A 22,400-nucleotide genomic window follows, 5' to 3' on the forward strand; every position below is an offset into this window, starting at 1 on the left:
GCTCCCGAACTCCCCACCCCTCACTGTCCCTCCCCTATTTTCCTCCTACAGACCCCAGTGTGTGATGCTCCCTTCCCTACGTCCATGTGTTCTCATTGTTCAACACCCACCTATGAGTGAGAACACGCGGTGTTTGATTTTCTGTTCTTGTGTCAGTTTGCTGAGAATGATGGTTATTCTGGAACACAATGTACTATCTCTGTATCCAAGAGTTCACATTTCAAGTGGCCTATCGGATCATCTCTTTGACAGAGGGCTTCAATTAAAAGAATGAGTCTCTGGATGGATTTTCAATGACGTTGTTTTTCTTTGGACTTCATGCAAGCCACTTCCTGAGCTGTAAAAGGGCTTTTAAAATTTGACTTAAGGAATGCTTTACCCCTCAGGCTTTGATCCCTAAGTGTGAATCATTTTGTATCTGGAGGTTCCCGTTGGCTGTCTCCTGGTGTAAGGAAAACTCTACCTTCACAGAACATTTTGGGTTTGAAAACTGAGAAATCTATATCATTCTCAACATAACAGCTGTTGTAAAATGGAATCAAGGCTGATAAGTCTATAGGGATAAAGTTCACCAAAGAATATTTTAAACTTTATTTTTAGTTCCCAAAGTTTTTATCTCCAACCCCCATAATAAATGTGTTGGGACAGTGACTCGCCCACTCAGCTGCCTGAAGCTCAGTGTTCCCCACACTTAGGCCAGGTGGTTTCAGCTATCGAGTCCACATGGTCTTTCTAGAACACAGCTGATCCTATACTCACTGCCTTAAAACAAACACGTAAACAGGCAGACAGACAAACAAGAAACTCGAATGGCTCTCTAGGGATCAGACTCATTAGTGTGGTATTCAAGAACCATCACATCCTGGACCTGATCCTCCCCCTCACTTTCTCTCCATCCATCATGAGCGCACTCAGGCCAGTCCTAGGGAGGTCCTCACTCACTCACTCGAGCCTGCCTTGCACATTTCTGCATCAAAGCCCCTTTGCCCATGTTGTCACCCTAGCTTGAAACACCATCTAAACTCCTGTACGCCTTGACCTTTTTTCTCATCATTCAAGATCATACTGACATGTTCCAAGCCCCTGAAATCCTGCCCTGCCGACCCATAAGCAGACTTACTCAAACTCTCTTCTTTGCATTCCTGTAGCATTTTGGTCTTGAATTTGAGCTCTGCTGTGCACAGCAGAGTTCAAATGTGACTGTTCATACAGCTTCCTCCCCCATGAGATGATGAATTTCTCAACAGTAGAGACTGCGCAGCTGTTATTGTATATAGCTCAACACTTGCTTGATAATGCTTGATAAACATGAATGAGTGACCCAGGACATTTCAAACTTCTCTTCCAAGACTAGAAAGACTCATATTTCTGGGTGTTCTAAGCTCTGTGATTTCTGCTCTGGTCACCTGGGCCAAGAGCTGCCTGCCTCTATTCTCATTTCAGGCTCTTCTCTCTCTGCCAGATGCCTTGATCTCTGAGCCGAGTATACCTTGACCCAAAGCCATGAGGTAACCCTTGGCTTCTGAGAGGAAGGGGTAGGGCTCAGTAGTTGAGCCTCTGAGAACATGACAGAGAACAATAGCAGGAAGCAGCCAAGTGGGAAACAGTCAGTCCGGCACAACCCATGTGGAGGAGCTTCCTGATTGGCTTGATCTGGTGGGAGCAGGAACTCTTAGAATAACTCTGGAATTATCCCAGTGGGATGACAAATTTCTCCACTGAGAAGTCGTCACCTGGTAATGTCAAGCATAGAAAACACGGTTAGCAAAAAAACAAAACAAAACCCAAGACGTAGTTCTCTTTAGAAAAATCAGTTTGGATCCGTTGGAAGCCTCCCAGCTGCTGCCGTAGCACCCTGTGCCGACCTCCTTCCTAGTCTCTGTTTCAGGTACAATTAAGCTGTCATCTGTGCCTTCCGGACGGATACCCTGCTCCTCTCCATGGCTCAAAGGCCAGAGGTGCTGTTTATTCTTTGATGTCCTGTTGAGTAGCTTAGGGAAATCCGTGCTGTAGGTGACCACAAGAGGGAATGTTTCCTTTCAGAACAATATTGGTTGAGCACAGGCTGTATACAAATACTCTTCTAGGCACTGGGGATGCCATAGCAATACATGCTGTTTGTACTTTGATAGAGCGGTGACTTCCAAATCCTGTGTATCTTATGGAAGGACCAAGCGAGGCAAGGGGTGGAGTGAGAAGAGCTCCCAGTCAGCTCGCTCCTTAACCAGAGCAGCTGCATTTGATTAAGATGTTGGAAAAGAAAAAGCTACACCAAAGAGAGGAAACGCTGAAAACATTTGGATTGAGAGTAGTTTCACTTGCTCTTAGGCAGGAGACAGCACAGGGTGGCAGTTAATATTTTAGGCTGTAGCTACAAGCAGACCTGGGTTTGAATCCCAGTTCCGCCACTTAACTGGTCATAAGTGACTTGAGCTCTCTCAACCTCAAGTTCTTCATCTGTCTAGTGCAAATGACAGCAGTAGACATTTTACCAAGTGCCAAGAACTGAACAATGCTTACAAACCATTTAGCATATCATCTGGCATTGTGTGCCACAGTAAATGCTAAATAAACATGAGCTATCTGAGGCTGTTTTTCAGTGAATGATTCATTGAGATACTAACTCATGCATCTTGAAAGCACCACCAGTATCTCCAGAGCAACCTCCAGTGTGAACAACAGGCAAAAATGTAATGACTGTCCCCAGTTTGGACATTTGTGAAAGCTGTGGCTGAGGCTGTGTGGATGCATGCACGCGCGTGCGCGTGCACACACACACACACACACACACACACACAAGCCAATGGGAAAATCTAACTCAGCAGGAAAGCTATCACAGAGCACTGGATTTAGGCACAATGAGTAAAACAGGGATTTGGAAGAGAGGAATGCACCACATAAACAATTTTCACAATCTGGTATGAAAGCCCAGATGCTTCCTGCATGAAGGGTTGAACTCAGAGAGAGTCACAGGGCAGAATGAAGTAAATGCTGAGAATGTCCATCATTCTGGCCCAATTCCTGCATATCTGTGCATCTTCTACTGATGGTTTTATTTGACAGTAAATAAGAGTATTCCAGAGTAGATAAGAATAGTATATTACACACACACACACACACACACACACACACACACACACACACCCCTGGGATCAGATGAAATTATATATTTGGGGAACTTGGGGGAAAGAGTACAGAGCCACACAGCAGTTACCTTTTGCATCATCCTGCTTCAGAGAAAGCAAATAAGACAAGTTTCTTTTTCATCTGATGGTAATTATCTTCTAGAGGTTTGTAAACTGGAGTTAGGGAAGGGAACCCCAAATCCATGGATGAGTGATTAAAATACAGTGGGATAAGATTGGTGGTAGAAATACGTCCATGAGATATGGCAGCAAAGAGGAAGAGCAGCTTCATGGAAAGGGTGCCAAGAATGACTTCCAAAAAAGCAATATTACCTGAGCAGATGCTTTAAAAATGAGTAGTAATTGGCTGGGCACAGTGCACATTCCTGTAATCCCAGCACTTTGGGAGGCCGAGGCGAGCAGATCACCTGAGGTTGGGAGTTCAAGACCAGCCTGACCAACATGGAGAAACCCCATCTCTACTAAAAATACAAAAAAATTATCCAGGTATGGTAGCACATGCCTGTAATCCCAGCTACTTGGGAGGCTGAGGCAGGAGAATCATCTGAACCCAGGAGGTGGAGGTTGCAGTGAGCTGAGATCGTGCCATTGCACTCCAGCCTGGGCAACAACAGCAAAACTCCATCTCATACACACACAAAAAAGAGTAGTCGTTACCCAAGAAAAGGGGAAGAGAGAGAACAAGGGGAATCCAGGCAGAGGAGTGCTACGAGCAAAGGCATTGAGGCAAGCAAGGAAATCTTCATTTCTGCAGGAAAATGAGAGGCTGGGAGTGTGTCATATCCATGAGCTTTAGCAGAGAGCCATGAGAGGTTTTCAGCAGGGAAGTGTTATTGGGGTGTGTACAGGCACATTCTGGATTTTAGGGTGATGGGGCTGGGTAGAGCCAGAGAGATGAGTTAGAAGGTTGTTGAGGCATTTGGAAGATAACCTGTACTAGGCTGAAGAGAAGGAGCTATGAAAAGAGATTTGTGGGGCAAATTGGCTTAGTGGCTAATAAGCCACGTAATTGACTTAGTGACTAATAAGATACATGTATGTGGTGATAAGAGAAGGACAAGTCAAAGGTAAAGATAACATCCAGGTTTCCCTCCTAAGTAGACAGTGGTCCCAGCATCTGAGCTAGAGAATGCAACAGAGAGGAGCAACTCTATGGAGAAAGATGAGTTTGGTCTTGTTTATGTTGGGTTTGAGGTACCTGTGGACCATCCAGGTGGAGACATTCAAAATACAGTTGTACATAGAGGCCGGAGTTCAGGAGAGATGCTGAAGATATAGGTTGGATAGATTTAAGCATGTTAGGTAGAAATGAAAGCATGAGGCTGGACATGAGTAGCCAAGAATTAAATGTTAATCAATAAGAACAATGAACCAAATAAACCTTTAGTGGTGGAGTAGGTGAAGAGGTGTCCACATGGAGAACAAGGCACCATGGGCTCTTCATCATGGAGGAAGAGTGATCAACAATGTTTTTAAAAACGAAGAAGTCAAACAGATCCACACCAAAGAGGGTACACTAGATGTGGCAGTCATGGACCTGACCAGGAGCAGACGCAGCAGGGTGGTGAGGGCAGAGGGACTGAGGAGGGGCCAGGATGTGAGGATATTGAGGCAGCGAGAGGTGACTGGCCTTGGGGAAGTCTGGAAAAACGGATTCAACAGCAACTGGAACAGGATGCAGGGTCAAGAGAAGTTCACTTATTTTTAGAATGGAGAGACATGATTCTTGTTTATTGACTAACAGGAAGAAGGCCTCTTGGAGAGAGGTGAAGACACATGAGAGAGGGGATAGTTAATGGGGTACCCTCCCAGAGCAGTTTGCACAGCTCGGGTGCCTGAGTGGAGGCGCTGGTCTTCAACAGAGGGCCTGAGTCAGAGGCTGGGGGTCAGAAGGTGTGGCTGGATGGGACTTTTTCTCTTCCTAGAAAAAAGAGACATTTCTGGGAAACAGGGTGCTTTAACGTTATTGAGAAAAGTATTGCTTCGGAAGAAAATACTCTCACTTTCCTGTAATCAGACACTTTATTTCTGAGGAAACTGACTCAAATAAGAATCACAACCAAGAAATCAGTGCTGAGCACAAGCCTGGAAATGATTTCCTGCACAGAAATCCACTTGCACAGATTCTGTTGGTGTGAGTCATGTGATTCCAGATGGAGTAAATACATAAGAAAAAGAGAGAAAAGCTGATCTCTCTACAGACTGAAACACACTTACAGAGAGAGAAATTTTCATTTATTTGTATCTGGGCTTCAATGTGATTGCCTTACCATCAGTAATGAAAAGTGCTGCCATGTCCCAGCTGTATACTTAGATCAAGATATAAATCACTCCAATATCGATGTTCTTTTTTCTTACTGAATATCTAAATTTGTATACTTGAGGGGAAAATAGAAAAACCAAGCCAAGATTTTAAACATTACATTTACCATCACCATCTCCAAGTAACATTCACTGTAGAATCCTTTAGAAATATGTTCTTGGGTTGCTTTGCTTTTTATGCACTCAACAAAAATTTATTGAGCATCTGTATGTACAGGGAAGAATGTGAGGTACAGTAACGAAAATATATAGTCCCGTCTCCTAATAAGCCTGCACTTGGGAGAGAGGATGTACAGGTAAGGTTGGGAAGGACAAATACATTTTTATTTTTATTTATTCATTTATTTATTTATTTTGAGACAGAGTTTCACTCTTGTTGCCCAGTCTGGAGTGCAATGGTGTGATCTCAGCTCACTGCAACCTCCACCTCCCAGGTTCAAGTGATTCTCCTGCCTCAGCCTCCCGAGCAGCTGGGACTACAGGAGTGTGCCACCATGCCCAACTAATTTTTTGTATTTTTAGTAGAGATGGGGGTTTCACCATGTTGTTCAGGCTGATCTCAAACTCCTGACCTCAGGTGATCCACCCGCCTTGGCCTTCTCAAGTGCTGGGATTACAGGCATGAACCGCCGCAGCCGGCCAATATATTTGTAACACTCGAATGCAAGGCAGAGTGTACCAAAAGTTAGAAATGCTGTGGATAATCAGAATGAATGAACATACCAGACTGGGTAGGGGGTGGGGGCATTAAAGAAAACATTTCTAAAGAGATGTAATTTGGGCTTTTATTATGATATCTGTTTTGAGGCAATGGAGTTGAGAGTGGAGAGTTCTTCCTGACTTTTTCAGAAGCAGCTTGAGGTCTTGACTAAAGACCAGAAGGCATAAGGCTGCAAAGGGGTGGGAGCAGAACACGGCGGGTGTGAACTTCCATCCTAGAAGTCTCATGGGGTTTGGGAAGGAGGTGAGAGAGAACCACCAGGAAAGGATATGAGCAGGACCTTTGGAATTTTTAAAGGTACCCTGTCTTCTCTGCCATATTTCTGTCTCAGGGATGACGTGAGGAAAAAACAATGGAGGGGGGGATGGGGGGGTGTGGTTGCGGTAATGGGCATGAGTCTCCACTGATACCCTGTAGTCAAGGAAGGCCCTGTTCTTTCATTAGGAAAAGTGGAAATCCTCTGTTTACTTAAGGGCCATTAACATGCTTTCACATTAAAATACCAAATGATCTGCCATGACTCCAGAGAGACTCATCTAAATAAAAGGAAGCTGTTTCCTTACAGATTTAGTCACAAATGAAAAATATTTGGGGAGTGCCATAGAAACAAATGCACTGTCTTCCTGAAATGTGGAAAAGGAATTCCATAGCATCGATTTGTGTGAAAACAATATTCTTCCCAGTGTTGTACCTAGAATGTTGAAATGGAGATACTAAGTAACATGGATGATAGATAGATAGGATAAATAGATTGCTAGAGAGCTAGATTAGATAGATGATAGATAGATAGATAGATAGATAGATAGATAGATAGATAGATAGATAGACAGACAGACAGACAGACAGACAGACAGATAGATAGATAGATAGATAGATAGATAGATAGATAGATAGATAAGACAGATAGATGAGGGTAAATATTCTTAGGATGGAAGAGGGGTCAGATAATCATGTCTCAGACAGATCTGGAATTCCAGGCAGCAGGAACTAATGGATTGGTCTCTTCAGAGTTTGTGGGGGAAGAATTCACCCCCAAATAGTTTTTATTCTTTGAGTCACTCCTCTCAAGACAAAGATATTTGAACAAGAGTTCAGATGGCCTGGCTTAGATATATATCTGCTCCTTGGCCAGGAATGTAAGCCCTCTGATCAGTGGTTTCACCAAGTCTACAAGGAACCCTAGAGAGACTTTTTTCCCAGTGGAGGAGCTGAATGTTGTTCCTAAAAGGAAAGGGCAGAGGGACCCTGGGTAGGTAAAATTTTCAGCTGCCTACTACCATAGCCCCTGCCCCACACTGACTTCTGAACCACATTTGATCAGTCTTCTGTTACCACCACACAACTGAAACCAAGGTCATGGGTAAACTCTACATCGTTAAGTCTTATTTATATGAGCGATCAGATCACTGCACTGCAAGGCTGGAAAGGTGTTTAAAATGTATACCTAGCTGTGTCTTGGCTCTTTCTGATGTAATTCAGCTGGCAAAGGCTCTGGCTAGAAGCCAGATGGACACAAATAGCGTACCAAAGAGATGCTAAGACATCGGTGATTATAATTGTGCAAGGAGTAGAAACTTCCCTGCTGAAACTTTGGATGTGGCAGGGATTGGGGAGTAGAGCAGGGCAAAGCACAGTTCCAGCCAACCCCATTTACAAGCATTGATTAGCAGTGATGAATTTGCAACTTTGCAATTGCCCATTATTTTTCTTCTGCTGCTGAGTCATGGATACAACTCTAAGCTCTGATTAGCTGTGGCCCCCAATTCTCAGCATAATTCTAAGAGCATTTATTCAAATTCAACAGTATGTGGTAAATGTCTTGTATTAATCAGGATTCCATGTGGATGCAAGGAACAGAGATCCACAATAACAGTGGCTTAAAAAAGGTGTTTATTTCTCCCTCCAATAAAAATCCACAGGTATGCAGTTATATAAACATCCAAAGACATGCAGTTCACAGCTGTTTGGTGACTGTGCTCTGTGAATTCCTAAGGGACTCAGACCTGTTCCAGTTTACCCCTAAAGATTGATGCTTATGGACAGTGACCAAGATGGCAGTTAGTGCCCCACCTGAGTACATGTGCATTTCAAGCAAAGGATAAAGAAAGACTGGAGAAGAAAGGGCTAAAGAAGATTCTAGAAGCTGACATACAGTACTTTCACTTACATCTGTTTGGCCAGAGCATGTGGCTACAAAGGATGCTGAGAAACGTGGCCTTTATTCTGTGTGACCATATGCCCAGCTGCTCAGCCACAGGAATGACATTGCTTTGCAAGAAAGGGAGGATGGAAATTGAGCAACTTAGGAGCTCACTTGTGCTGAATTCATGAAGACGCGAGCAGCTTTCCTCTCCTCTGAGCAGCAAGCACTTCTCCTGAGGTTCTTGTTTTGGCAGGTTGGCCAGACAGGCACCCCACTTGACTGCTCAACTATGAAGTTGCAGTTCGGGAGAAGAGAACAGGTCTGAATTAAGCACCTTCCACTGGTCGGTCAGCACCCCCCTTTTATTCTGGGAGTGGTTGCTGAGATTCAAACCCAGATCAAATTGAGTGGCAGTGTATAGGGTCGGGCGTAACCCTACTCTGTGTCCCTCCATAGTGAGGAATCGCTTAAAGCCTCAGCCCATCGTCAGGAATATGCTGGTCTTGCTTACAGCTTTTGCAGAAATGTTCATAGGATCCTGAGGATTTTGTGAACACTTATTACTGCTTCTCTTGCCTCCTCTCTTAGTTGGTGCTGAGTTCATTGCATGAAGGGTCCCAGAAGTCCTCTTTCCCCTTGGTCTTTCCACTCCTTTCCTTTTCTGCTCTTTCTACCACCTCCTACTACCGGACCTGTTTGTATCTGTGCTCCACCATGGAAAATAAGTTCTGTTTGCCCTGGACCTTCCTATTTCCCAGAGTGGAGCCCTTACAATTCATGATGTTTACTAAACTTGATCTTCCACTTCCAAGGGCTAGAACTCAGAAAATGAAAGCTATAGGGAGAGAAATGGTGTTTAAATCTTGGAGCGGGCATTCTTATGGGCCTAAGTGTCCCAAGACGGATTGGGTTGCCATGGGAGGTGGTGAGCTCCTCATGGGTGGAGAAGTTCAAGCAGATGCGAAATAATAGTTGGGTGGAAGACAGTTCAGGACCTCATGATTCTGGAGAGCAATTAAGTTAAATGGCTTCTACTCCCAGTGTTACCTTCTGTGCTTCTGTGAGCATGAAAACTATATTTTGTGTTGCAATGTGCATTCTTGAGGGAATGAGGGTAAAAGGGCAAGTGGTCATGGCAGGTTGTCAAGGGTAGTGACGAATAGTCCTGGTTCCCCAGACAGACCACTGGGGTCCAAATTTTGGCTATACATCATCTCTGCAACCCTGGGCAAGTCAGTGCTCTTCCTGTGTATCCATTCATCTGTGTCATGGGAGTTGCAGATTTTCTTTCTTTCTTTCTTCCTTTCTTTTTTTTTTTTTTTTTTTTTTTTTTTTTTGAGATGGAGTCTCACTCTGTAGCCCAGGTTGAAGTGCAGTGGCACAATCTCAGCTCACTGCAACCTCCACCTCCCGGGTCCTAGTTCAAGCAATTCTCCTACCTTAGCCTCCCAAGTAGCTGGGATTACAGGCATGAGCCACCATGCTCAGCTAATTTTTGTTTTTTTTAGTAGAGATGGCGTTTCACCATGTTGGCCAGTCTGGTGTTGAACTCCTGACCTCATGATCTGCCTGCCTTGGCCTCCCAAAGTGCTGGGATTACAGGCGTGAGACACTGTGCCTGACCAGGAGTTGCAGATTTTCTTACTTCATGGGATATTCTGAAGATTAAGTATTGTGATGTACGTAAAACACTCATAGCAGTTCCAAGCACACAGTAGGCACTCAATAATCCTAATCCTTACTATTATTGTTGCATACATTACTGTATCTAGCAAAAACAATATTAGAATAGTTAGTATTATAATTATTATGATCATGGATGGAGAAGGAAAATGAAGCCCACCTAAGTTGGCAGGCAAGACCCTCTCCAAACAGTAAAACGATTAAAAACCAAGTTGTATCTGTCTGTGCCCCTTTGGATTCAACTGACCAACACTCAGGCAAAGGGAAAATATATTGACTTTTTTTTTTTGAGATGGAGTCTCACACTGTCACCCATGCTGGAGTGCAATGGTACAATCTTGGCTCACTGCAACTTCCGCCTCCTAGGTTCAAGCAATTCTCCTGCCTTGGCCTTCCCAAGTAGCTGAGATTACAGGCACCGAGCCCCATGCCCAGCTAATTTTTGTATATTTAGAAAGGACAGAGTTTCACCATGTTAACTAGGCTGGTCTCAAACTCCTGACCTCAAGTGATCTGTCTGCCTTGGCCTCCCAATGTATTGGCTTTTGTAAGTAAGAAGGGCAGAGGAGTAGCTGAGGATCTGGGAAGCAGGAACTGGAGATTGAATGGCACAGTGTCCCCATCAGCCAGCATGCTCTGTCTTCCCCTCTCTTTGTTTGGGCTTTGCAGGAAGGCAGTTTTTCAGCAGAGCCTTGAAGGCCAGTATTTGAGAGCCAGGCAAGTAGAGCAGGAAAGCATAAGTGAGCCACTGGGAGTGGGGACAGGAATGGCAAGAACCCTTCTGAGGCACTGTGCTGAGCTATGAAGCTGGAGGGCAGAGCAGGCTGTGACCCGAAAAGGCCACGCAAGGCCACATGCTCCTGAGTGACAGATAGTAGGGACATATGAGATGCTGGGCCTTGGCCCACACTGTCTCCTCTGCCTGGCTCATTTTCTCCTCTTCCACCTGGTGAATATGCCCTTCAAGGCCCAGTTAATGCATCATTTACTTTGTCAAGTTTTTCTTACCACCTTGTATCAGTTGAAAATTGCATTCACCTATGATCACAACAGAGGGTTAAGCCCATAACAAGCAATCTGAAGCCGGACATTCCAGAGGTGGAGTAGACCTTCCATCGTGCCCTCTGGGACCCAGGCCATGTCTCCCTTTCTGCACACTCAGGCATACCATTGTCCCTGTGGGCACAGGATGCCTGCTCTGCCTGTAGCATCACATCCCTTGTACTAGGCAGAATAATGAACCCCCAGAGATGTCCGCACGCTAAGCCTCAGAACCTGTGAATATGGTAGGTTCCATGGCAAAGGGGAATTAGAATTGCAGATGGAATTAAGGTTCCCAAACAGCTGACCATTAAATAGGGAGATCAGTATCCTGGATTATCTGGGTGCGCTTTGTATAACCACCGGATCCTTCAAAGTGGAAGAGGCAGGCAGGAGAAGTTCAAAGGAGGGGTGGCTGCAAGGAAGGTAGAGAGAGGCAACAGTGCTGACTTTGAAGATGGAGGAAGGGAGCCACGAGGCACAGGATGTGAGTGACCTCAGGGAGCTGAAAAAGGCAAGGAAATGGATTCTCCCCTAGAGCCTGCAGAAGAGAACATGATACTGCCGGCTGCCAGCACCTTGATTCTAGCCTGGCAACCCCCGTGTCAGACTTCTGAGGTACAGAAATGTAAGATAATAAATTTCTATTGTTTTAAGCCACTACGTTTGTGGTAGTTGTCACAGCAGGAATTGGAAACGAATATATCTCTCAGCATCAGCTCTCTGTACCTGGCAGGAAAAAGAGAAAAGGCAGTTGCCACTAAAGCCAATGCTTCTTTCCTTTTTTTCTTTTGTTTTTGTTTTGTTTTGTTTTGTTTGAGACAGGATCTCACTCTGTCACCCAGATTGGAGTACAGTACTATGATCATCACTCACTGCAGTCTTGACCTCCTGAGCTCAAGTGATCTTCCCACTTTAGCCTGCAGAGTAGCTAGAAGTAAGGGTGCGTGTCACCATGCCCAGCTAATTTTTATTATCTGTAGAGATGAGGTCTTGTCTTGCCATGTTGCCTAGGCTGGTCTTGTCCTCCTGGGCTTAAAGAATCCTCTAGCCTCAGTCTCCCAAAGAGCTGGGATTGCAGGCGTGAGACACCACACCTAGCTCTTCCTTTCCCTTTAAAGGGGTTGTCTGGAAGTCCCTTCTGATCACTTTTACTTACATCTCATTGGCCAGAGCCATCCCGCGGCCAGCTTTATCTTCAGTGGAAACTGGGATACACACTTTTTTCAGCTAGGCACATTGCCATCCTCAACCAAGTAAGGATTCTGCGCATTAGTTTGAAAGAGGGAGAGCACTGATATTGAGAAGACCACTTAGCGTCCCCACCATACACTCCCAGGCACAACCAACTATTCTCCAGCAGCTGTTCTCTCCTCTATTACTGCTCTTTTTGGTTTTTTATTGTAATTTATGTGTTCACATGGCTGTGCTCATTACTTGACCTAGAAGTCTCATGAGCAGACACTGTGTCTGATTTATTTCTCCATCTCCAGTGCTCAGCACCATGCCTGATACAGGGAAGGTGTTTGCATGAAGTTAGATGGATGAATGTCTAAATAAACTTTGAAATAAGAGAATGATCGACGCACTTCCCAGAGTGAGAAGTCCTTTATATTTTCCTATGAGGATGATCTATTGGGGTTAGGTAGATTTTATAAGACCATTTGGCCGTGATTGCAACCTCATCTCCAGTAAATTAAACCTACACAGCTCCAGTGTGTCACCTTTCCTTATGGCTTATTACAGTTTGCTTTTTGCTCAGAAGGAACTGAACAAGCAGGTTAGAGGCTGTTTTGTGCACCTGCTACAGCCTACGGATCCTCAATTAACCTTGTGTATAATTTACACTTCCTGCCCATTCTTTATTTTTAGCACAGCAGTATCTATTTGGCTTTTCCAGAGAAGACTGCATTAGATTTCAGTCATGAAACTGCAAAACAGTGGCATTTGCAGCCTGGCGGGGATGACTGTTGTTAACCCCATGACACTCTGTTCCTTGGGAAGCTCCTTTGCCCCAGGACTCAGGTTTTCCTGAAAAAGATAGCAGCCTGGACTGACCATACCCTCAGAGCCTGGCCCAAGGCCACATGTGCATTTGTAGAAAAATCTGCTGTTGGATCTGACATGAACTCTCCATTTCCTTCATTCATTCCCTTTGGGTTGAAACTCAGTTGTTATCACAAAGGTTTCATTTCGTTCCTTTTTTCCTCTCTCCCTCTCTTGCGGTTCCTTCTCAGTTACACGGTATCATGACCCAAATCTTTAGCACCTGAACTATATAGCTGAGAACCTTGAAACCTATAGGGCCAGGGCACGCTGTGAAGACCGGCCAGTCAGTGGACATCAGGTCGTGGAGAAATCTTAACCACTTGGGGTTGCTTTACCAGAAGAAGTGAGTTACTGAGAGATAGCCATTTTCGGTTTTAGTAAGCCATTTTTAACATGATCTTGTTTGTTTTAGAATCCCCTGTAGTGCCTAGTTCAGGGTCCATTCAAAAAAGCTCAGTAAATGTTGGTTTTGAATTTAAATGATGTTGGGGTGTCCCCATCTAGCCCCTTCACCAGACACATGCGAGGCGGAGGCCCTGGCCCTCTTTCATGCCACAGCCTGTGAGATGCTGCCTTCTCAGCAAAAGGCTTCAGGAAGCATTTTGAAAAGGGAATTTATCATCTTCATTCTGGTTAGATAGTAATAAATGACTATTTTAAATTGGGAAAGTATTAAATATTGTTTTTTAAAAATGAAATCACCTATAATTCTATTACTCAGGGACAACTATCACTGACATTTTTCTGTTTTTTCAGTCTTAATCTCTCTGTTTCCCTCCAGATTTCTCAGAGAATAGAGGATTAGGGAAGGGAGGAGTGGGTGCCTTATGTTCTTTCTAATCCTTTAGCTGCAGGGACATGTAAATACATATAACACACATATAAATATATGTGTATATATATTATATAATTGACATATATATTATTGGGATATATATTGCTAGGATATACATACATAATTATGTAATGTACACACACTTATATTTGACCTGTACCAGTTAATTATTACCACAATAATGCTATGTAACACTCCCTCAGATTCAGTGGCTTAAACCCAAAGTATTTATTCTTGCCCACACTTCTGTGAGTAGGCTGGCTGTTTGCTGATCTAAGCTGGGCTTAGCTGAGTGGCTGTAATTTCAGGTGCATTTGAACTATATAGCTGAGATCCCTGAAACTGATTGGGCCAGGGTACACTGCACCTATCTGTGGGTTGGCCTCAGGTCTATTCCATGTGTGTTCTTTCTGAGGTCCAGGTTGAAGGGGCAGCAGCTGTCCTTCTCTTGGCATGAGAAGGGGTGCCATAGGACACATCTAGCTGGGCAAGCACTTTTCAAGTCCCTGCTTGTGTCTTATCTGCTCACATCCCATTGGCTAAAACAGGTCACATGGCTGCCACCAGTGTCAAGGGACTGGGAAGTGTATCCCATCCACCATGAGCCTAGAGCAAATCACATGGTCAAGATCGACATCAGTGGCTTGGGGGAGCATATACTCTTCCCATGGAAGTCAGGGAGGAAGGAAGGGAATATTTTTGAGAATAATGTAATTTTTTTTTTTTTTGAGATAGAGTCTCAATCTGTTGCCTCTACTACAGTCATGCAATTTCTGCTCACTGCAACCTCTGCCTCCTGGATTCAAGCGATTCTCTTGCCTTAGCCTCCAGAGTAGTTGGGATGACAGGTGTGCACCACCATGCCCAGTTAATTTTTGTATTTTTAGTAGAAACGGGCTTTCACCATGTTGGCCAGGCTGGTCTCGAACCCCTAACCTCAGGTATCCACCTGCTTCGGCCTCCCAAAGTGCTGGGATTACAGGCATGAACCATCGCAACCAGCCCAAGAATCATATAATCTACTGAACACCCTAAGTGTCTGCTAAAGTACTCTGTTCTTTGAGATTTAAATCAAATATGCTCAGGCCAGGTACGGTGGCTCACGCCTATAGTCACACCACGAATGAATGAATGAATGAATGAAATCAGCTCAGAGTCCACCTGGCCTGTAGTATCATTCAGTCTACACAGGGAACCTCTAGTCCAAAGCTCCTAGATCCATTGAATTAATGCAGTTTATGGATAATTTGACTGTTTTTAACGTGTTGTTCCTATTTCACACTCATATCTCTTTACTTACTCCCCCCAAAATAAATTACACAGATGTGTTTAGAAGATTTTGCTGGACATCTGGAACAACAAAGAAGTTTTATATCTCTATGTTCGTATCTCTGGATTAGTCAGCCCCTCTCCTATAAATTCTCTTTGCCTCAGCCCACACACAGCCTCTTAAATCAAAGCTTGCTGAAGAATTCACCCTGGTCTCCAAAATTCTGAAAGTCTTATCTTGGCTGAGCCACACTTTTGTGTAACTTAGTTCAGCTTTTTAAATTCATTCAACTTAGGTGTATTGACCATTTTTGCCCTCCATCTGAGGAATTTATATTCTAATAGGGGAAATTAATAATTGATGTTACTATTTGAGGCCAGAAAATTCTTTGTTGTAGGGTGCTGTCCAGTGCATTATGGGATGTTGAGCAGCATCCCTGGCCTCTACCCACTAGATGCCAGTAACACCAGTCTCACCCCCTTGAGTTTTGGACAGCCAAAATATCTCTAGACATTGCCAAATATCGCCTGGGGGACAAGATCACCTCAGCTGAGAGCTACTGTTCTAATATGTGGTAGACTTGATAAGACCTCTGATAAAAATGTGCTAAGAAATGTTCAGAGGGGGGTGATGTTATTTCCTGGCAGTGAAATCTTTGAAAGCCTCATGGCAGGTGGCATCTTAGCTGAGACTTCAAGAATGGTTAGGAGTTTGAGTTGAGTTTTCTAGAGGAGAAAAAACATGGGGTACATGTGGGCAGATAAGAGTGGCTCTATTTGACTAACATATAAAGTGAAATAGGCACGTTGGTAGAGTGGAGCTGATAGGTACCAGGAGGCTAGATACCATGGGAACTTAAAAGCTGTAGGACTTCTGCTTTTACGCTGAGTGAAATGACAAATATATCAAAGCTGTGTTCTTTTGGAGGGGGTTCATTTGGATATAGGACTTGCCTTCACAACACAAAGTAATTGCCACAAAGACTTTTCCCTCCAGAGGTCATTTTTCTGACACCCAGGAAGGAAACAGAAAGCGCCTCTGAGGGGCACAGTGTGTCGCTAAATAAATTCATGCCTAGATCTTGGTGTTCCTTACCTTTCAGAAAATCAGACTCTGAACTCCTTATTGTAGGTGTAGGTCTAATGGACTTGTTTAGCCAGTTCCCAAGAGAAGATTAAAAGATGTAAAAAGACAGCCAGGCACGGTTGCTCATACCTGTAATCTCTGCCCTTTGGAAGCCTGCAGCAGGAGGCTTGCTTGAGCCCAGGGGTTTGAGACCCACCTGGGCAATACAGTTAAACCTCACTCTGTAAAAAAAAAAATTTAAATTAGCTGGGCATGGTGGTGTGTGTCTGTAGTCCCAGCTCCTTGAGAAGCTAAGATGGAAGGATTGCTTAAGCCCAGGAGGTACAGGCTGCAGTGAGCTATGATCATACCACTACACTCTAGCCTAGATGACAAAGTGAGACACTATCTCAAAAAAAAAGAAAGATGGAAAAGGAAGAAGACAAGGGAAGGGACTTGCATAGGCAGACACAGACTCAGCAGCAAAACTTCTAGCACAACAGAGGGAAAAGAGACCAAAAGGAAAAATGAATGAATGAGATATTAAACGAATGAATGAACAAATAGATTCAGACCAAATAATTCAAGGGGCATAGCAGTCTAGTCTTAGCAAGAGAACATTTGTCCCTTCATTATTTCTGAAGACATTGTTGCATATCAGTGCCATCCTACTGTGCCAACATATGCAATGTTTAACCAGGTGGGGGATGTGGGGAACACTTTAGAACCCATGCGGTGAGAGTTTAGCACAATGGTTAGGAACCAGGTCTAGCGTCAGACCTCCTGGCTTGAATCATTGCTTCAAGGCTCTGCGGCACTAAAGCCTGCTTTACCAGGTTACTTCACCTTGCCAAGCCCTACTGATCTCATTGGTAAAATGGGGATTCCCTACTCACAGGGTCATTGGGAAGTTTGGATAAAATAACCCACATGAATTCCTCACTAAGTTCCTGGCACAGAGTAAGTGCTCAGTAAACACTGGTGATTATTATTATCATTTCACTGAAAGAATATGGCTGTTGAGACTTTCCCCAAATCATAGCTGCAGCTGCTGTTCTGGAATATTTCCAGAGTCTCCTGGCAGTGCTGAAATTTCCCTTTTACAAAATACATAGGATGGCTGTGAAAACTGAGGAAAGTTCCAGAAGGCAGGGGCAGTTGCATTCTGTCTTCTTTATTTCCCCTCTTTTTGGCAGTGGAATCCAGGTCACAGAGGGAGAGGACAGCAGGCTCCAAAGGGTACTGGTGCCACCAGGTTTTCTTGGCAACATACTTCCTTTGAGCAAGGATGGCCCTTTCCTTTTTTTTTTTTTTTTCCTTGAGACAGAGTTTCGCTCTTATTGCCCAGGCTGGAGTGCAATGGCATGATCGCAGCTCACCATAACCTCCACCTCCCAGGTTCAAGCAATTCTACTGCCTCAGCCTCCCAAATAGGTGAGGCTACAGGCATGTGCCACCATGGCCAGCTGATTTTTTATATTTTTAGTAGAGACAGGGTTTTTCCATGTTCGTCAGGCTGGTCTTGAACTCCCAACCTCAGGTGATCCGCCCACCTTGGCCTCCCAAAGTGCTGGGACTACAGGCATGAGCCACCACTTTTTGGCCAACCTGAGAGAGCAGTTATTCTGAGATGGCCAGGATAATATGAAGCTATTTTCCTTCTGATGTTATATCCTCTGCTATGTGAATATAATCTCCCTCCAAATAAGAAAGGTGTGCGTGCGTCAGGTTGGCAGGGAGACATTGAAGCTTATTGCATAGTAGTGGCTGTGAACCAGTGGAGGTAGCGCTGTGTTGATTTCCCTTGACCAATATCTGCCCAGTGGCAGAGCTGGAAACACAGGATGCTGTGTAATGTAAAACCTTGGCCTGGCTCCTCAGCGTAATGTAAAACGGAGGCTGCCAGGAAGGTACAAATCGTCCAACAGGAAGGAGCTGCTCTCTTGCCTGTGGATGGCAGGACAATAAAGTAACTTGTCCTTTGTTTGTGTGTTTTCCAGGCTGGAGCAAGAAATACAAACGCTAGAAAGTGAAGAGTCCCAGATCTCTGCCAAAGAGCAAATCATCCTAGAGAAACTGAAGGAGACAGAAAAATCCTTCAAGGACTTTCAGAAGGTGAAGAAAACAAACATGATTTCTCTAAATTATTTCTGTGGGGAAGTAAGGCCTAGCAAAATGGTGCCAACTGAGAAATGGGCCAGTTTGCATTGATGAGAAATCCGAGCCACCAACTCTATGAAATGAGGGACAGATGTGTGAGGACCAGGAGCCATCCTGAAGCTGAGCATGGCATGTCTTTGGGTGTGGGACCATCTGGCCTGCTGCAAGGCATAGGGAAGGGTCATTAGATTACCCCACCCGCCTGCTGTCTGGATCTCCGGTATGCCTCATGCCTGAAAAGCCTTCTCTTGTTGGACTCTAGAATTCTAAAACCAATTCTGATTAAGCAGAATAAACATGCTCTTTGTAGCTTTAATTATAGTTTGCTTTTTGAGTCTTTTCATTATAAAAAGGCCAGAAACAACACCCTATGAAATGGACATGAATCCCAAATACAAAGAGTGTAAATACATGAAATTTTACTGTATATAAAAACAGATGATGCTGTGTATCAAAGAGTATAGTCCATAAATCAGTAGACTCTGAAGTAGACTCTGAACAAACATCTCAGGACCTCCCTCCGTTTTTTTTTTTTTTTTTTTTTTTTTTTTTTTTTTGAGTTTGAGTTTTGCTCTTGTTGCCCAGGCTAGAGTGCAATGGCGAGATCTCAGCTCACTACAACCTCTGCCTCCCAGGTTCAAGGCAATTTTCCTGCCTCAGCCTCCCAAGTAGCTGGGATGACAGATGCCCGCCACCATGCCTAGCTAATTTTTTTAATATTTTTGGTAGAGACGGGGTTTCACCGTGTTGGCCAGGCTGGTCTTGAACTCCTGACTTCAGGTGATCCATCTGTCTTGGCCTCCCAAAGTACTGAAATTACAGGAGTGAGCCACCATTCCCGGCCCTCCCTCCGTTTTTACAAATCTTTCTGCAATACCTGTAAGTGACAGAAAAGCAATCTAATGAAATCAGTTCAGGATGGGATTTTCTGATTTCATTCTCCAACATGACCAAGGATTTTGCTAGATAATTTAGATAAATCTCTATTGGGAGAAATTTGGTATAAATTGGGAATGCTGATTTTGGAATTCTAAACAAATTGTCCAGAAGAAAAGAGATCATTGCATTTTTCCAGCACAGTCAAATTCTGGGCCTGGGCATGGGAGAAAGACAGGCTAAGTCTTTAAAGATGGGAAAAGATGGGATTATACTCCCACAGGAAGAGTAGGGATTATACTCCCACAGGAAGAGTAACGCTCTGCCTTGTGTTTGTTCCCACAGGGTTTCTCCAGTACGGATGGAGGTAAGTGCTCTTTGCCCCGACTGTAGATGAGTGTTTTTATCCTGGTCAGTTCAGGGGGTTTCGTTAACAGGGTCTTAAGGAAGAGGTGCTGTGTTGATTTGTAAAGCATCAAAAGAAATAGCAGCGCTGGTTGCAGGTCACTGAGGAGGTCCCAATTCCGTGCTTTCCCTGCCTCTCCTCTTCGGGAACTGTCTCTTGCCTCACTCTTTCTCATCTTACAAAATTGGCCTGGCTCTTCTACTTCCTTTTAGGTCCCAAAGGCTCACTGCTTGGACCTCTCTTGAAAAGTACCCAGCAAAGAAGAGTATAACATCAGGACCAGGTCCCTTGTAGGAAAGAGCCCGTTTGTCCTGGTGGTTAGATCTTCAGGCTGAAACACACGTGGTAGTTTAGGAAATTTGGGGGAAATATCTGGTGTTTAGAAAATATTTCTACAGTTTCTGAATTTTCTTTGCTTTCTCTCTCTCTTTCTCTTGGATCAGAAAACTGTAGTTTCTTCTGTAGAATCAGGGCTGGGCAAAACTTTCCTCCCTGTGCGGGATAGTTGGTTCAGAGCATACAAAGGTGGGAGCAAGGTCCTGGCTTCCTGATGGTAAGAACAGGTCTTTTACCTTCTCTCCCTTCCCTACCATTCCACTGTCCTCTCCTCTCCTTACCTGGGCGGTGGGGATGGATTTGAGATTGTATACTTCTCACCCTTCACCTTGCTCCCTAACCTCAGCTGCAAACCCATGATTCCTACTTTCATTTGTCCCTCAGCTAGACCTGCTTTAAAAGAGAGAGACTTAGTGGAAGGACCAGATATTGCCTGCTCACCTGGCTCCTAGAAAGTCACACTCTAGGGCTGGGTCTGGTGGCTCAGGCATGTAATCCCAGTACTTTGGGAGGCTGATGTGGGAGGATCCCTTGAGCCCAGAAGTTCAAGGCTGCAGTGAGCTATGGTGATGCCAATGCACTCCAGCCGAGTGACAGCGAGGTCTTGTATCAAAAACAAACAAGGTCAGCCTCTAGACTAGGAAGATGATCAGGCGCCAGAATAAGAGTTGGCTTCAGTGTTTTCTCAGTGCCGTATGGAAATATATGGGGAAAGGTTTAAAAATGTGTTTTTCTGGATTAGTCAAAGGTATTTTCATGAAGGATAGTTCTGACTTTGCCCCCCCCCAAAACCAAAAAAAAAAAAAAAAAAAAGGAGTGTGATTTTTTTCCTCCCTAGCAAGTAAAAGGCAGGAGACCTGGATTTTGTCTCCCCAGTTGGTCATTAGGAAGGTACTATATTAAACTTCAGGTTCTGAGTGCATGTAGGCAGGGCCAAGTCAGGTCCAAGCCAGCAAGGACTCCAGGAAAAGCGGGACCTACAATAGTTTTAGGAACTCTCTATGGTGTGGCTAAGTTAGGGTACTTGTTCTGTGCTTTGCAGGTGGGGCACAGATTGAGGAAGTGGCGTTGGGGAATTGTGGGTACAGCATGGGGAAGATGGCAGGCTTCACTGAGTCTGGGAAGACCTGAGACATGACACACAATTAGCAATAATACAGAGCATGTCAGGCTGGGATGCAGTGTGGGACACTGACCCACAGTCATGTACCCACAGAGCACGTGTTGCCCTTTTATGCTTTCACTTCTTCTTTCCCTTCTCTTTTCAAATCAGAAGCTTCCCTAGACATCCCTCTGATAACTAGGGAAGGCAACAAGCCTGTATGTCATGTTCCTGAGAAGTCTGTGTGGGGCATGGAGACCTGTCATATTCTATGACTTGTTAACAAGCAAAAATGCAGCCGCATCACAAATCCTCAACACCTCCTTCATTTTCATCTCAGACTTCTTTCATTTTCTTCTGCATTGCTTCCCATTATTTTCACCCATCCATCTAAGCCGTTCATAGAGGTGGTAAGAAACCTAATCATAACTGAAAAGAGCTTGCAGGGAAAGTTGCCCTCACACTCTGTCCTCCAGGATGGGTGAGACCAGGCTTATGGGGATGAAAAAGTCTTAAGATCCTACTTCTTGGGAAATGGGCCAGGGAGGAAATTCCGTGGTCTTACCTATCACCCTGGATTATAGTTCCTGCCATCTGTAGTTATTGCCAAGCCTGGGTGACTTCTTTATCTATCACACCACATCTATTAGCAAAGAAGTTTGAAGGAGGGAACACGTGCCTCTCAGAATGTGCTTGTTGTGTAAGCCACACTATGGTGAAGCACATCCCAGGTGAGGGACTTTGGGATGTCTCTTTATATTCTCTTTTTCCAATTTCAAAGGACCCAAGTTGCCAAGACCCTCTTAGAATCAACCAACTTGCTACAAAAAACTAACAAATTATTATAGAACAATGATGCCTTAAGAAACACAGTCAATTTCTGATGCACGTAGACTGCAGAATCCAGGTCGTTAGGATTATATAACCATACGGACCCTGCAGATAAGCAGCAAAAGCATCCCAAATTAATGATGTGCTGTGAGATAGCTGCTCGTGTCTGTGTGTGTAATGACTCCATCTCAGGTACCCTAAGTGTGTCTCCCTATGCATGGCAGAGGAAATAGAGGTACAGTACTCCTGGATCGCCAGTGGCTTTTGATTACATGATAGCCTGGGCAGTGAAGAGCAACTTATTCTACTCTTGAGTAGAATCTCCTGGTCATATACATTCTGACACCCACCCTCCTCCCCACCAATGCACACTGTTGTTACATAGCAGAACCCTCATCTATTGGATGGGTTGTT

At 44.4% G+C, this 22,400-nt stretch overlaps 1 protein-coding gene across 7 annotated transcripts in view; it reads left to right on the forward strand.

Annotated features, from left to right (window-relative positions):
• Positions 1-22,400, forward strand: part of PALM2AKAP2 (PALM2 and AKAP2 fusion) — a 511,473-nt gene that overhangs the window by 266,521 nt on the left and 222,552 nt on the right. For all 7 annotated transcript variants that reach the window (XM_074395145.1, XM_074395148.1, XM_074395147.1 and 4 more), the window contains exons 5-6: positions 18,276-18,390; positions 19,657-19,678. In XM_074395145.1, the coding sequence (XP_074251246.1) occupies positions 18,276-18,390; positions 19,657-19,678 (137 nt within the window). The remainder of the gene's footprint in view (positions 1-18,275; positions 18,391-19,656; positions 19,679-22,400) is intronic.

Source organism: Saimiri boliviensis, chromosome 2 (genome assembly GCF_048565385.1).
Source record: "Saimiri boliviensis isolate mSaiBol1 chromosome 2, mSaiBol1.pri, whole genome shotgun sequence".
NCBI lineage: Eukaryota > Metazoa > Chordata > Mammalia > Primates > Cebidae > Saimiri > Saimiri boliviensis.